The 17576-nt window shown below is 43.7% G+C and overlaps 1 protein-coding gene across 4 annotated transcripts in view; it reads right to left on the bottom strand.

Annotated features, from left to right (window-relative positions):
- Positions 1 to 1194: 1194 nt before the first annotated feature.
- Positions 1195 to 17576, bottom strand: part of ZNF621 (zinc finger protein 621) — a 24681-nt gene continuing 8299 nt past the window's right edge. For all 4 annotated transcript variants that reach the window (XM_060162225.1, XM_060162222.1, XM_060162224.1 and 1 more), the window contains 3 exons: positions 13163 to 13289; positions 12476 to 12580; positions 1195 to 10703 (listed from right to left, as the gene is read on the bottom strand). In XM_060162225.1, the coding sequence (XP_060018208.1) occupies positions 9643 to 10703; positions 12476 to 12580; positions 13163 to 13289 (1293 nt within the window). In that variant the 3' untranslated portion in view covers positions 1195 to 9642. The remainder of the gene's footprint in view (positions 10704 to 12475; positions 12581 to 13162; positions 13290 to 17576) is intronic.

Below are 17576 nucleotides of genomic sequence, written 5' to 3'. Positions count from 1 at the left end.
GATTGGAAAGAGAAATGGTAGGCATGGGGACATGAGTCGTGCATATTCAGAGAGTCTGAGGTGGCAGGACTGCAGGTGAGTTTGTCCACTGGTCCTTGGGAGGACTGAGCTGTAAGCCCTGCAGTGTGGCAATCTCTGGGGATGGCATAAGGTAATGTGTTTACGAAGTCCTCTGGATCTTTTTTTTTTTTTTTTTGCGGTACGTGGGCCTCTCACTGTTGTGGCCTCTCCCGTTGTGGAGCATAGGCTCCGGACGCGCAGGCTCAGCAGCCGTGGCTCACGGGCCTAGCCACTCCGTGGCATGTGGGATCTTCCCAGACCAGGGCACGAACCCGTGTCCCCTGCATCGGCAGGCGGACTCTCAACCACTGCGCCACCAGGGAAGCCCCCTCCCTCATATACTCCCTCATTCTCCCAATATAATTATAACACAAATTTTGGTTATAAAAAACTGTAGTATTTATTTATCATGACTGTAAATATTGTTACTTGATAAGCCAAGGTGTGTTTTATGATTTATGACTACATTTTCTTACTCAACTTTTTGCTTTTCCTGTACTTCACAGTTGCCTGGATTTTTTTTTCTTTTGTAATTTGCTTTGTTTTGTATTACCCCTTATTATTTTTTTCCAAATTGTCTCACAGATCTGTGAAACAATATTTTTTCTGAACACTCAAACACTTCAAGTAATCTATTAGCTCCTTTTTTTTTTCCTGGCCATGCCATGCCTCATGTGGCATCTTAGTTCCCCAAGCGCGGAATGAACCCGTGCCCCCTGCAGTGGAAGCACAGAGTCTTAGCCACTAGACTGCCAGGGAAGTCCCTATCAGTTCCTTTTTTGTTTGTTTGTTTTTCACCTCTCTCTCCCACAATGCTTTATCCTTCTATTCCAGTCTGGACTGGTTACTGTTGCCTTCTTGGGGCTTCCTTTCTCCTTCTCCTGTGCTGGATTTCCAATTTCCTAGATCTTCTGTACTTTTTCTACATTACTTTCTCATTTTTCTGAAGCACACATATTCTTGTAACATGATGGTTAAATTACTTAGTCCTTGAATATCCAAAAATACATTTATATTACTTTTTTTATATTTCAAATTTATAGAATGTTTGTAAGAATAAGAATAGTACATAAAACCTGTTACCTTTTACCTACATTCACCTACTATTAACATTTTGCTCCATTTTCTTTAGTATTTGCTTTTTCTTTCTCTCCCTCCTTCTCTCTCTCTCTCTCTCTCTCTCTCTCGTGGGTGGGTGGGTGGATGGATGGATGGACAGAGATAGATAGATGATCATTTTTTTCTGAAATATTTAAGAGTAATTTGCATACATTGTGGCCCTTTATCCATAAATACTTCAGTGGGTATATTTCCTCAGAATATTCTCTTACATAATAACAATACTGTTATCTTTAGTAAATTTAATATTTTTTTAATTAATTAATTTATTTATTTTTGGCTGCGTTGGGTCTTTGTTACTGTGCACAGGCTTTCTCTAGTTGCGGCGAGCGGGCGCTACTCTTCGTTGCGGTGTTGCTGAAAAACGGGATAGACTAATAACCCACAGAGACGAAGAGAGAATTAGAGTACGTGATTGCACACGGCATAACTGTCTCCTGCCTCTCTGGGACAACAGCACAGACGTCAACTTTTTCAAATGTGAAAAGCAGTGCCATTTACTATTTATAGATTAGCTCCGGAAAAATAATAAAACAGCAAAATAGAACAAAAGGTATAATAGGGGCAGGGTGGGCACATGGCTGTTAGTGCAGGGCTGTTAGCGAGCATCCGTTAGCGGTCCCGCTCGGCCATTGGTTGGCATCGCAGGGGCCCCCTCCCCCTCCTCTGTGTAAAAGGAGCCCGAATTCTGACTGAAGGAAGATGGTTCTTTGTCACACTAGTCTGCCATCTTCCCGGTCTGCTAGCTTTCCCATTAAAGCCATTATTCCTTGCATCAACAACTCGTCTCCCGATTTACTGGCCTGTTGTGCAGCAAGCTGGACGAGCTTGGACTCAGTATCAAAGGAACCCTTAATTTATGAGAAATGTTCTATTTCTTTTATTTAAAAAAACTGTAGACATCAGCTAAAAAATAATAAATCATGACTGTGTCAACCATGTATGTACTAGGTGTTCATCAAAGTATTTAAAGCGATTCAAAATGGAAATATCCTAAATGTTCATTAATAAGAGACTGGTTCCATGAAGAAATCCATGCAGTGCAATATTATGTAGCTATTAAACATGACATTATAGATCATCTGTCGACTAGGACAAGTGCATGGTATTCTGCTAACTGAAAAAAGGAGTCTATGATACAATATGCATATTACAGAATGCACATTCATTGTGTGTGCGTGTGTGTTTGTGTGTTCACCAAACTATTAAAAGTGGTGAAATTCAGGCCTAGATACTCTTCTAGGCTAGATTTTTGCTCAAAACATGTAGTTCTAATTAGAAAAAAAACTTAAAAAAATTTAAAAGCCATTTTATATGATCAAGAGATTAAAAGTGGAAATAATGTAGACACCTCTTCTCAACTGCTTATAAAATAATCAGACGTCTTGTTTATGGGAAATGAGAGAGTTGAGAAGGTACAAGAAAACTGCCCTGTCCCAGCACAGCAGTGGCTATAAAGAGAACCTCCTTCTCAGGAACGGACACAATTTGGCTTCACATTTCTGCTACCTATACATTTGAGACTCAATATTTGCACTTTTGCAATCTAATGGACATCACTCCTTCCATAATTAACCAATTTGCTACTAGTCACTGAAGAACAAATTGCAACTAAGCTGCTAAGACTGCCTGCAAAACAACAGCAAGAAAAAAATAATCTATCCCATGTAAGTAATTACTTGATACACTGAAAACTCCTGCTATACTTGAGACTGTTTTTCTTAGAAAGTTAAAATCAGAGCTGAAAGGGGGCATCGAAATGCTTCAGTTCTCTCTCTAGCCACTGTGTCCCTTAAGCAAGATCATTTACCATCTCTGGAGTTTCTTTTTATACAAACCTGAGATAGAAAATCTAACTTGGGGACCTCCCTGGTGGTGCAGTGGTTCAGAATCCGCCTGCCAATGCAGGGGACATGGATTCGATCCCTGGTCCAGGAAGATCCCACATGCCGTGGAGCAACTAAGCCCGTGCGTCACAACTACTGAAGTCCGTGTGCCTAGAGCCCGTGCTCTGCAACAAGCCACCGCAATGAGAAGCCTGTGCACCACAATGAAGAGTGGCAACTAGAGAAACACGCGCACAGCAACAAAGACCCAACACAGCCAAAAATAAATAAATTTTACAAAAAGAAAATCTAACTTGCAGTGCATTGTGCTTTAATATTGCATGGGAAACAGCATGGGGAAAGTATATATTTTTATCATTAGTAAAATCCAAGGTGTCCTTGAGTAGGTGGCAAAGGTGTAAATTGAAAATTCTGACCAACCGAAATTTCCTATAACACCACAAATCTATTGTAACTAGTAGGCAGATTGGTAGAAATGAAATAACATTCATTACTGATTCATTTATGAGAATATATGAGCCAGCCTTATAATTGGGCTTCATGTAATAAAAGTTTCAAAATGTTTCCTTTAAGCAATATATTCTTTTCTATATTATCTAGCTTTTAAAACAATGTATTTAGATTACAGCAAATCACATAATTTCTTTCTGGACAGCCATAAAATATTTGTACTGATCTACTTATACGGGTGTTAAGAGAACACATTTTGTAAAGTACTTTGAGAATCATTAATTCAAGATATTTTAGAAACAAAATATCTACTATTGTTTTCAGCAAACGGGGGGTGCTGGACCACTGGGGGGCAGCATTTGGGACTGAGTTCCTGGAATCTGGGACAGAATGAGAGAAGCAGTAAGAGGAGAATAAAGGAGGAAGGAGGGGAGAGGAATAGAAGTATATTTTCTCAGCCTGTGCCACTGATGCTTGATCACACTACACTTTATTTCTCTATAATTCTGTATTTTGTATACATGTGTATAATTTTGCATAAAATGTGTTTATTTCTAAACAGTATATTGTTGCTTTAATTCATATAAATCATATTACAGTGTATCTTAGGTTCTGGGGGATTTTGCTTTGTTTTGTTGTTTTGAAGATCAATATATTTAATATCTGGTAGCACAAAATCTCCCACCTTCTTCAAAATTGTCTTAGCTACTGCCCTTTACTCTTCTGTATAAATTTTAGAATCAATTTGTAAGGTTGCATGTGCGTGCGCACACGCACACGCACGCACACACACACAAACCCCCTAGTAATTTTGATTGGAACTTTTTTTTTTTTTTTTTCGATACTAGGGCCTCTCACTGTTGTAGCCTCTCCCGTTGCGGAGCACAGGCTCCGGATGCGCAGGCCCAGCGGCCGTGGCTCACGGGCCCAGCCGCTCCGCGGCATGTGGGATCTTCCCGGACCGGGGCACGAACCCGTGTCCCCTGCATCGGCAGGCAGACTCTCAACCACTGCGCCACCAGGGAAGCCTGGAACTGCCTTTAATGTATAAATTCACTTGGCAAAAATTGTAATCTTGATATTGACCTTCTCTACGCATGAATATAGTGCATTCTTCAGAGATTTCGGTCATTTTCTATGCCTGTGATGACTATCTGCTACTTTATAGCTGCCCAAAATATTTTGAAAATCCCTTCCCCATTTTAGGATTTCCCCACATTATGAATCTCACTTTCCCAGGTAGAATCCAAAAACTATTTCCCAGAAGCCCTTGCTACTTAGATGTACACATACAACCAATTTCCACTGAGCAGGTACAGCTTCTCAAAAGATGGAAATAAAGGTCATGAGACCATACAGTCAGTATCCTACCAAAATGGTTGTGGGTGTACTTGCTTTTTCTCAGAATATGGAGCAAACCTCCTGGAGGTCTAGCCTCTCTTTTCAGTGGGGTGGGGTGGCAGTCTAGTAGCAGGCACCAGCAGCTGCTGGGTTTCCACTGGAGCCTCTTGGTACTGACCCTCGTCATTTTTCTTGGCATCTATGTGGCATCCCAGCTTGTTTCCTTTTTGGAAATTCTGTAAGCTACCTAGTGGTAGGCAGGAAATCCCTTTCTGCTTAAACGTGTTAAAATGGATTCTGGGGAATTCCCTGGTGGTCCAGTGGATAGGACTCCGTGCTTTCACTGCTATGGGGCTGAGTTCAGTCCCTGGTCGGGGAAACTAAGATCCCACAAACCACATGGTAAGGCCAAAAAAAAAGAAAAAGATTAATGTTGAACAGAGTGACAGCAGGCCACAAGATAACATCTTCAAGGAACGAGGGCATGTGACCCAGAGGTTCCAGCCTGATGACATAAGATTCAAAGATGGAGGTTTTGGCGAAAAGGGAGAGGTGGAGAATGGCCTGAACCTGGCACAGAGAGAAAGAGGAGGACCCAAGCTATGTGATATTAGGAATGTGGAAGAAATATAACCACCATTTCAGAGGGTGCCTGGGAAGAAACAGCACCCTCAAGGGATGAGGTTTTGATTACAGCGAGAAGGTAAAGGCAATGTTCAGGGATGCTGAGCACGAAGGGACTTTCACTACCAATGGGCCGCCAGCTTCAGAGAGTAGAGTGAAGTTTTCAGGAGTTGGAGAAAGGTAACACACGAAGACAAAAAGGGGAATTGCAGAGATGTAGAGGATTACATTTGCAAGAGGTGGAGGTTACCCTTGAGTTCCGGGTTCCTTGTGGTGACTGAGATAAACACATAGTACGTGCTGAGAATGTTCTGACAGTCTCAGGACTGTTAACAATGGGAAGGCTGAGACTGCAGGATGGTGGTGGGGTCTGGACCCCTAGGGAGCGAGGCTCTTACTTCATTCCTGCCGCCTGAGGCCTGAGGACAGGGTAGTCTTACTCCAATACGTGGGGCCTCCTCTTAATACGGGCTGATGAAGGCACAAAGCCCTAGACTTCGATTCTGGGAAATCTCCTTGAAGTACTGACATTTCTTTTATGACTTCCTCCTCTCCCATGTCTCTATTCCTCTCTTTACTGCCTACTTAACTATTAGGTCACCTATCCTGGACCTCTTTTTACCACTTTCACCTCTTCTTGTTATACTTTCTGGGTGATTCCCTTGACTTTATTTTCCAATGCTGACACTGAGTGTCTCATTTCTGATATCAACTTTGTTTTCAAGAGTTCTTTTTTGTTCTCTGAATTTTCCTTTTTTTCAGCAATCTATTGCCTCAGGGTTAGTTGCAAACATCTTCTGTAACCTTAGGATGCTAAATTTTCTTCTTACTGCATAGTCTGTTTCACTAGGGCTTTTTCCCCCCGCTTCAGCCTTTTTCATATCCTTGGCTTTTTTCTTATATTTAAAAATGGAGCGTCAAAAAGCTGGTGAGAAGTTCTGCGTGCACAGTTGGCACTTCTGTGTGGAGCTATTTTACTGAGGAATCACTGGTCTCTTCACTTGACTTGATCAGATCTCCCAAAGAAAGTTCTGATTTCCAGCCTAGAAGGTGCACAAGTCTATTAGCAGGTTCTGGATAGAACCAGGAGTAGGTGAGGGGGTGACAGAGAAGGACCTAACATTCAGTGTGGTTCCCCAACATTCAAAATTCCTGCTACACTGCTCCAGAGAAGAGAGAGGTGGGGAAGTGACCGGGAATCTAAGTTCTTCTTAAAGACTTTTAGCCAATTTTCCTGTTCTTCACCCCACCAGCATCCCCTTCTTCCAGAGGTTTCTGAATCTTCAGTTCCTAAGCCTTTCTGGTAATTCTGCCACATGGGGGTGCTGCTCAGCTTCCTGCAATGTGGCTTAGGATTTACCTTTCAGAGCTCTGCTAAAAGTCACAACTCTTTCACCTGATTTTGAGCTTCCAAAATGTTGTCATCAGCTTATTTTCATTGTTCTTCTGAGTTTATGCTTTTTAATTTTTAAACTCTTTACTATCTTAGTGGAGTTTCAGGAGGGTGTAAATGCTAACATGTTCAACTGCCATCTTTGCCAAACCCTGGGGACTTCCCTGGTGGTCCAGTGGGAAAGAATCCGCCTTACAAAGCAGGGGATGCAGGTTCAATCCCTGGTCAGGGAACTAAGATCCCACATGCCGCGGGGCAACTAGGCCCGTGCGCGCCACAACTATTGAGCTCGTGCGCCTCAACTAGAGAGCGTGCGTGCTGCAAACTACAGAGCCCACGCGCTCTGGACCCTGCACACCACAACTACAGAGCTCACGCGCCCTGGAGCCTGCACACCGCAACTAGAGAAGAGAAAACCCACATGCCACAACTAGAGAGAAGCCCGTGCCACAACGAAAGATCCCGCCTGCCTCAATGAAGATCCTGTATGCCACAACTAAGACCCAATGCAGCCAAAAATAAATTAAGTAAATAAATAAATAAACAAACACCAAACTCTGCTGTGTATCTTATTTCTAAGTTTATTGGGAAGGGGGCTGCTGGTCTGTTTGCTTGGTTTTTAGTTTTTGGTTAATTTTTTTTGTTTCCCACCACCATCCCGCTGCCCACCCCAACATTCTGAATTGCAAGCCTTCAAACTCATTTTCTAAAGAATGCATCCAAGACTGTAAACACTGCTCCAAGTACCACCTTTCGCCACATCCCCTAGACCCTGCTATGATCTATTCTTACTGTTGTTCAGTTCTAAATCATCTGCAGCTTTCACTTTGCGCTCTCTTTAACCCAAGAGCTGGTTTGAAGTGTACTAACTTTATATAAGAAAAAAATTTTCCTCATTCTTTCATCCAACATGCAAATAAAGCACAAAAACAGCAAAAGGTAACCAATGTCAACCCCACGAACCTTCTGGCAGTGGAGACCTCAAGAACTCTTCATAAGCTACATCAGTTCTCTTTGCCCCCTTTTTTTCCCTACAGAACAAATTTCACTTACTTTTCTCTTTTCTTCTAAAACTCTCACCACCTAAACTACTTTTAGAGGTTTCTCTCCTGAAGATCACTGTGAAATAGGGCAAGCCCTTTATCAAGGTACACCCCCCAGGCATATGCTGCTCAAGGTACCTCTCTCAAAGTGTGGTCCACACTAAAGGTCTGGGCATCACCATGGATATCCAAAATCAGAATCTCTGAGAGTTTGGCCAGAAAATTACTCTTTTTACACCAGCTTATTCGGACACATGGTAAACTTTAAGAACCACTAATGTAAAGGTTTTTCTGTTAACTGCAATGGAGACACATGTAGACAGCAAAAGCAACTTTAAAAAAATGTTATGGCCCCTTCCATCAACATTTAAGGATTTACTTTATATTAGTGCTAATACAGGCAGACCTCAGAGATACTTCTGGTTCAGTTCCAGACCACCACAATAAAGCAAATATAGCAAGAAAGCAAGCCACACAAATATTTTGGTTTCCCAGTGCATATAAAAGTTGTTTACACTATAGTCTATGAAATATGTAATAGCATTGTCTAAAAAAAAGAACATACCTTAATTAAAAAATACTTTATTGCTAAAAACTCTTAACCATTATCCAACAATGCAGTTTTGTCACAAACCTTCAATTTGTAAAAAACAAGTTATCTGCGAAATGGATAAAGTGAAGTGCAATAAAACAAGGTGTGCCTGTAATGCATAACTCAAGTTCTTTTTCCAGGAATTACTTCACACAGTCCTTTGCACAGTTATAAAAGATTCTCACCTAAGGTCAAAAGCAAGAGCAATCCAAAATTCCACTTCACTAACCTGTCACATAAGCTTAACCACTGACCCGTTACATAGCCCTCTTTATTCCTAAAATACAATTCTGCAGGCATATTCAGATTTCCCCCAAATCGGTTGCTCCTATTTCTTTAGTAATTTGCCAAAGTTCATGTTTACAATTTGGAGAAAAGTCAATGTAGAAACCAGTGCTTGCAAACAGGAAACCAGAATGCACACCAAGAAAAATTTATGCAACAGATGGAGCAAAGATGAATGCCTTGGTGTATATTTACTTATGAAACCAAAGTTACAAGGAAACATCTAGATATCAGAGCAAAACCAAAGATTAAAAAAAAAACTTCATGTTTAAAGACATGATTGCTATTCATCATATAAATGATTGTTATCACTGTATGCTTTCTTTTTTTTTAAACTGGTTATTTCAAATGATCTTTTGCAGAGACGTACAAGATCCTCAATGAGCTGTGTCAATAGCAACCCAACTTCAACTGCATGAATACACCACACCTTCACCCACTGAACAATCTGCATTCATTTCTAAAGGCTATGGTTGGAAGCTCATTCCAATTCTCAACTCTGACAGGTCTTAAATGCCTCCTCTGTTTCTCCCAGGCTGCTTCTCTCTAATCACAGGGACCTAATACAGGGATGTCCTCTCTCTCAAACGTCCCTAATTCACCAAAGCGTCCTATTAGCACTTCGACCACCAGCAGCCCCACAATGCAGACACAGCCGTTACTGTTCAAGTCTGAAAGGGACCAAAATGAAGGTCAAGTATTTCCATTTTCTACCCAGAAATAAACAGAAAATATCATACAAGCACAGTCTTTAAATATATCTCGATTACAATGGCGCTTATGCCGAAACAGTCGTTAACACACATACGGTGTAAAAGCCACAAATCAAGCTTAAGTTAGGTTGGAGATCTGCTGTGTGTAACAGCCAGAGAAGTGCCAAGACAGAGCTCACGAGGGTTGAAGAGAAGGGGTCAGAATAACTGGGGAAGGCTTCACAGTGGGAGGAAGACCCTGGAAGACTCGTACTATTTGCACAGGAGAAGAAGGGACTCCAGAGGCGGGCAGCAGCATTAACACGGGCCTGGAGGCAGGAATGAGGACGGCGTGTGGCAAGGCCAGTGAAGGCATGGCCACAGCTGGAGCAGAGCAGGGGCCCTGGAAAGGCATGTTAGCTAAGGCTGAAGAGGGGCCCTGGGGACACAGCAGGGACGGCCCGAGAGCCTTGCCAGGCTTCTTCTCCACGGGGTGCAATTTCTGATGCTGAACAAAGCTGCCGTACCACTTAAAGGCTTTCCCACATGCCTGACACTCATAAGGCTTCTCTCCGGTGTGAACTCTCTGATGTTGAATGGAAGCAATCTTCTGGGTGAACGCCTTGCCACACTCCTTACACTGGTAGGGTTTCTCCCCGGTGTGAATTCTCTGGTGGGCGATAAACAGTGACCTACACCCAAAAGCTTTCCAACATTCCTTACATTTATAGAGTTTCTCCCCAGTGTGTAGCCTGTGATGCTGAAGGTAGGCTGCGCTCCGACGGAAGGCCTTGCCGCACTCCTTACACTCATAGGGCTTCTCGCCCGTGTGGATCCGCTGATGCTGGGTCAAGGCTGTGTTGGAGCTCAGACCTTTGCCACACTCCTTACATTCATAGGGTCCTGCGCCAATGTGATTTTTCTCGTGTACGATACAGTCATAGCTGGACTTGAAAGCTTTGCCACATTCCTTACATTTGAAGGGCTTCTCCCCAGTGTGGCTCATCTGATGCCGAATGAGCTTTGAGTTATATCTGAAGATCTTCCCACATTCTTTACACTCGTAGAACTTCATTCCACCTCGAAGTATTAGATTGGGATTCAGACTGAAAGTCTGCCATGGTGCCTTGCTTTTAAAATCAAAGTGCTGAGACACGTTTCTGAAAAGCCCTCCCACTGGCATGCTGTGCACCTCTGTTTCTTCAGGGGCTTCCTGCTTTACCATTGGCTCTTCTGTCTTAGTCCAGGACTCACCACCTGACCAAAGAAACCACAAGTGTTCCTCGTTACTGAACTGGAAGGGAAACAGGATCCAGTTGTCCTGATTTTCTCTCGTAGGAAGTGATTTTTAAAAAACATACCGATAAGATGGCTACAAGCATCCATAAAGGAGGATGAGAGAGAAAAAGAAAAACAGTAACATATAACTGGAGAAGTGACGACACCGGAACCAGTCCAGGAAGTGCCTCTTATAAGGAAGGGCTGGGGAATGAACCAGCAGGTGAAATGGGCAGAATGAGAATGGGAAGGGGACTTCCCTGGCTGTCCAGTGGTTAGGACGCCATGCTTCCACTGCAGGGGGCTCAGGTTCAATCCCTGGTTGGGGAACTAAGGTCCCGCAAGCGATGCGGCACAGCCAGTTAAAAAAAGGGGATGGGGGTAAGGAAAAGAGGCAGGAGGGGAAAAAAAGAAAAAAGAGTGGGAGAGGTGAGAGGAATCAGCAAGAAATGGAAACAGGTTTTAAAAGAGAGAGAGGGAGATCTCGAAGAAGGGAAAAGACACCCATTAGATGAGCGGCTGAGCAGTACGGTAACACACACAGAGAAACAATGGATCCCAATGCCCCACCTGGAAGCCAGGAAACCACCCATATTCCGAATTCTAAATAATGGCCTGATAATTCTACTTTTTTTTTTTTTTTTTTTTTTTGCGGTACGCGGGCCTCTCACTGGTTGTGGCCTCTCCCATCGCAGAGCACACGCTCCGGACGCGCAGGCTCAGCGGCCAGGGCTCACGGGCCCAGCCGCTCCACAGCATGTGGGATCTTCCCGGACCGGGGCACGAACCCACGTCCCCTGCATCTGCAGGCGGACTCTCAACCACTGCGCCACCAGGGAAGCCCTGATAATTCTACTTTTAAATATTCCACATAGGTGTTCCAGTGGTTAGGACTCTGTGTTCTCACTGCTGAGGGCCAAGGTTCAATCCCTGGTCGGGGAACTAAGATCCCACAAGCCACACAGCACGGCCAAAAAAAAAAAAAAAAATCCACATAATATTCTGGGATAAAACATTAGTTCTTTCAGAAAGTCAGCCAGAACACAAGTTGATCGAAGAGCTGTAGGCTACTGTGGTATTACTGCTAAAGGAACCACTATTTACAACGTTGCAGTATGTGTGAGAAATGAGGCCTGGAAACTTTCTTCCTAAAAGAAAGAAAATCCAAGTAAACAAAAGCTCCCAGGACTGGTAAGCAGTCTCTGGGAAATTTTAGGGTGGGTGGGTGTATTGGGTGTGGTATTGGGGGAATATTCTTGCCCTTTCCTCTATAGCCCTATAGAAAACAAATACATCGTAAACCTCACGATTATGACATCAGGAACTTTTAAATACTAAACATGATTTAAACACTAAAGAGGCAAATAAAACCATAGCTATGGCACAGATAAATCAGTTTGACCCACAGAATAATATTTTCCTTAAAAGTATGGCTGAAACCCTACTTCTTTGCCATGAAAATTGGCATAAAATTAAGTATTTTCCCTGGTAAAGTGAGAAAAGAGGTGGTTTCAGAGGTAGTGGGTCACAGCTCTTCCGTGGGAGGATAGCCATGTGGATGTGGACAGCGTGCAGCTATGCACTCCTAGGGACTGGTCCTTCCGGGCTCAGCGCGGGAGCTCAACAGAGGTCAGAGAGTGTACTGAGTACTACCTTATAAAAACTACAGGGAGCTTTGTTCTCTGCTGCAGGAGAAATATTTCTAGTAAACCAGGAAGGCAAACCAGAAAGCACTAGGTCCTCTTACTCACCTGGACAGATGCCTCTCAAAATCTCTGCTTCCCAGGGATCTGGGCCCCATGGTGCTTCCCCTCTCTCCAGCTGGGAGATCAGAACAGGTGTAGGGAATGGAAGTGCTTCTCCAGCAAGAAAGAGAGAGAGACAAGTTGAGGGGAGACATCCAGAGCTGTTCCTGAGATCTCTCTGCCCACCCCATCGTGGGCTAGTTGGGGAGGGGAGAAGTGGACTGCCCAGGGGACCAATGGGCCACCAGAGGTTCTGAGGAAGGGGTCCAAACTGTGCTCCAAGGTATGGCCAGGGAGACAGTGATTCTCCTCAGGGAGAAAGTGCAAGCTCACCCTGACTCAGAAGAAAGGAAATCCCTCCAGGAAGGATGTATGTACTGATATCCTGGGAGGCTCCTCCACACAGGAGAGGGCCCACATCCCACAACACTGGAAGGATGGAGGAACAGAGGTCTCCCGGGGGTACCCGGGAGAATCCTCACCCTCAGGGTCCAGAACCACGCTCTTCCCTGGGAAGTAATGAAGTCCAATTTCAAAGCCAAAGGGAACCTGGGATTTCCCCACTCAGCATCTCCAAAGGCTGATGAGTGCAGAACTCCCCTCTGGAGCCATCAAACCTAAGGACTACTAGAATCCCCAAGATATCTGAGAAGACGTGAAACTATCACAGAGGGCCAATGAGAGAGACCTTACCCAGGGAAGCCACATTTGCATAATTCTCCAGCATCACCTCCCTGTACAGGGCCTTCTGCACAGGCTCCAGGCTGGCCCACTGGTTCTGGGTAAAGTACACGGCCACATCCTCAAAGGTCACTGGCTCCTGAAACAACAGGTTCCTGCTGAAGCCTTGAGCGAGGGCCAGAAGGGGGCAGTCTGAGCTGCAGGGAAGAGATGGACCTGCCAGAGTCTCTGACTCTGAGCCCCGTGGAAGGTTTGCTCTATGGACAAGAGCATTCAGCACCCCAGCCAGAGGCCAGCCCTCAGCCAGTGTTCCCACCTCCAAACTCAGAACACCAATGCTCTCCCACCTACTCAGCTCTGGGGCTCCAAACTGTCATCCTAACCTCATAACTTGGCATCTGGGGCTCTCCTGCCTGGTAACTGCATCAACCCCTATGTTCATTTCTCCATGGATCTGTCCCTCTAGCACCTGCTGCCCTCATGTACTCTTAACCTGTCACCTAATTTTCTGTACACCAACCACTCTCTCTGTCTTCCCTCAGCCGAAGTACATATGCATGGCCGCATGTACTCCCTGCCCCAGCTTCTCCTGGCCTTCCCCAACAGCTTCCACTATGCGCAGAGGAGCCACTCCTTAGGAATAGTCCCAGTGCAGCTACATGTAAAAAAGTGAAGCTAGAACATTCTTTAACACCATACACTAAAATAAACTCAAAATGGATTGAAGACCTAAATGTAAGACCAGATACTATAAAACTCTTAGAGGAAAACATAGGCAGAACACTCTCTGACATAAATCACAGCAAGATCTTTTCTGATCGTCTCCTGAAGTAATGGAAATAAAAACAAAAATAAACAAATGAGACCTAACTAAACTCAAAAGCTCTTGCACAGCAAAGGAAACCATAAACAAAACAAAAAGACAACCCACAGAATGGGAGAAAATATTTGCAAACGATGTGACCAACAAGGGATTAATCTCCAAAATTTACAAAAAGCTCATGAAACTCAATGTTAAAAAAACAAACAACCCAATCCAAAAATGGGCAAAAGACCTAAACAGACATTTCTCCAAAGAAGACATACAGATGGCCAAGAGGCACATGAAAAGATGCTCAGCACCTCTGATTATTAGAGAAACGCAAATCAATACTACAATGAGATTCACCTCATACCAATCAGAATGGCCATTAACAAAAAATCTACTAACAATAAATGCTGAAGAGGGTGTGGACAGAAAGGAACCCACTACACTGCTGGTGGGAATGTAAATTTGTAACAGCCACTATGGAGAACAGTATGGAGGTTCCTTAAAAAACTAAAAATAGAGCTACCATATGATCCAGCAATCCCACTCCTGGGCATATATCTGGAGAAAAACATGGTTCGAAAGGACACATGCACCCCAATGTTCACTGCAGCACTGTTTACAATAGCCAAGACATGGAAGCAACCTAAATGTCCATTGAGAGAAGAATGAATAAAGAAGATGTGGTACATATATACAATGGAATATTACTCAGCCATTAAAAAGAATGAAATAATGCCATTTGCAGCAACATGGATGGACCTGGAGATTATCATACTAAGTGAAGTAAGTTAGACAGAGAAAGCCAAATACCATATGATATTGCTTATATGCAGAATCTAAAAAAAAAAAGATACAAATTAACTTATTTACAAAACAGAAACAGACTCACAGACTTAGAGAATGAACTTATGGTTACCAGGGGACTGGCGGTGGGGGGAAGGGACGGATTGGGAGTTTGGGATTGACATGTACACACTGCTATATTTAAAACAGATATCCAACAAGGACCCAATGTATAGCACAGGGAACTCTGCTCAATATTCTGTAATAACCTAAATGGGAAAAGAATTTGAAAAGGAAAAGATACTTGTATAACAGAATCACTTTGCTGTACACCTGAAACTAACACAACATCGTTAATCAACTATACTCCATAATAAAATAAAAATTAGGAAGCATCAGGAAGATGGTGGTGTGGGAAGATGCAGAGTTTGCCTCTCCCCACAACTAGGGCACCTGCCAGACGCTGGTGGGGGACCCTGATGCCCATGGAGATGGGAATAAGCCCCAAGTGAACCGGTAGGACGTGGGGGTACTGAGCGGGGAGGAGAGGTGGAGGCTAGATAGGACCAGCAGCCCTGAAGGGTGGCTGAGAGGCGGGAGGGGGTCCCATGACTAGTGGGACCCTCAGGGGCTCGGATCATGGGGAGCACACCCAGCATTTCCCCTGCCCAATCTCCAGGACCAGAGGAGCAAGAGAGGGGTGGACGGCACTTGCACCACCCACTCGGGCCCACGGAGACTGCTAAGTTCCCAGGCTGATTCCCCAGCCCTCCAAAGCCTACTCCAGGCCGCATCGGTCCTGGGGAGGGAGACCGGGGAGAACAGGAGAGGCAGGCGGGAGAGGCCCTCTGGGACTGGAGGAGCAGGAGAGGAGCGAGGGCGTTTGCCCTGCCCACTCGGGCCCAGGATGCCTGCTGAGCTCCCAAGCGGGGTCACCCACCCTCTGAAACCAGAGGTGGGGGGTACGCCTGGGCCCCTTCTGTTCTGTTGAGCCTAAGCCCCACCCCCCACCCCCATCAGGGCCTTTTACAGCCCTGTGGGTCCTAAGCATAGGCTCTGCCCACCACCTAAACCTCGCCCCTGCTTAGGCCATGCCTTCCAGAGCCAAGGCCTTTTCCATCTTTTTTTTTTTTCCTACACCTTGTTTTTACTATTATGGTTCTGTTTTACCTTCTGGTTGTTGTTTCATCTATATTTTTATTTTTATATTTTTTCTAACATATCTGTTAGCTTCCTAGTTTAATTTTATTTTTTACATTGTTACTGTTCTTTTTCTTTTTTTTTTTTTTGCACCACCTGCACAGCTTGCGGGATCTTGCTTCACGAGCTGGGAGTCGGGCTGAAGCTCCTGCGGTGGGAGCTCCGAGTCTGAACCACTGGGCTAACAGAGAACCTCAGACCCCAGGGAATAGTCATCGCAGTGAGGTCTCCCAAAGGTCCTCATCTTGGCACCAAGACCCAGCTCTACCTAACAGCCTACAAACTCCAGTGTTGGAAGCCTCAGGCCAAACAACCAGTGAGACAGGAACACAATTCCACTCACAAAATAAAAGGAAAATAAAAAAAAGGAGATGGCAGAAAAATATGTCACACATGAAGGAACAAGGTAAAAACCTACAAGACCAAATAAATGAAGAGGAAATAGGCAATCTACCTGAAAAAGAATTCAGAGTAATGATAGTAAAGATGATCCAGAATCTCAGAAATAGAATGGAGACAAGGACTGAGAAAATACAAGAAATGTTTAACAAAGATCTAGAACAACTAAAGAACAAACAGAGGTGAACAACACAATAACTGAAATTAAAAATACACTAAAAGGAATCAATAACAGAATAACTGAGGCAGAAGAATGAATAAGTGAGCTGGAAGACAAAATGGTGGAAATAAACTGCCAAGGAGCACAATAAAGAAAAAAGAATGAAAAGAATTGAAGACAATCTCAGAGACTTCTAGGACAACACTAAACACACCAACATTCGAATTATAGGGGTCCCAGAAGAAGAAGAGAAAAAGAAAGGGTCTGAGAAAGTATTTGAAGAGATTATAGTCAAAAACTTCCCTAACATGGGAAAGGAAATAGTCACCCAAGTCCAGGAAGCAGAGAGTCCCATACAGGATAAACCCTAGGAAAAATACACCAAGACACATATTAATCAAACTAACAAAAATTAAATTCAAAGAAAAAAATTAAAAGCAGCAAGGGAAAAGCAACAAATAACATACAAGGGAATCACCATAAGGTTATCAACTGATTTTTCAGCAGAAACTCTGCAGACCAGAAGAGAGTGGCACGATAAACTTAAAGTGATGAAAGAGAAAAATCTACAACCAAAATTACTCTACTCAGCAAGGAACTCATTCAGATTCGACAGAGAAATCAAAAAGCTTTTCAGACAAGCAAAAGCTAGGAGAATTCAGTACCACCAAACCAACTTTACAACAAATGCTAAAGAAACTTCTCTAGGCGGGAAACACAAGAGAAGAAAAAGACCCACAGGATAGAAAGCCCAGAATTAAGCCCACGCACATATGGTCACTTAATTTATGACAAAGGAGGCAAGAACATACAATGGAGAAAAGACAGCCTCTTCAATAAGTGGTGCTGGGAAAACTGGACAGCTACATGTAAAGGAATGAAATTAGGACACTCCCTAACACCATACACAACAATAAACTCCAAATGGATTAAAGACCTAAATGCAAGACCGGACACTATAAAACTCTTAGAGGAAAACATAGGAAAAACACTCTGACATAAACCACAGCAAGATCTTTTTTGACCCACCTCCTAGAGTAATGGAAAGAAAAACAAAAATAAACAAAATGGGA

The sequence above is a fragment of the Lagenorhynchus albirostris genome, chromosome 10 (assembly GCF_949774975.1).
Source record: "Lagenorhynchus albirostris chromosome 10, mLagAlb1.1, whole genome shotgun sequence".
NCBI lineage: Eukaryota > Metazoa > Chordata > Mammalia > Artiodactyla > Delphinidae > Lagenorhynchus > Lagenorhynchus albirostris.
Note: the sequence above shows the minus strand (reverse complement) of the source record. Positions and strands in the feature narration are given on the sequence as shown.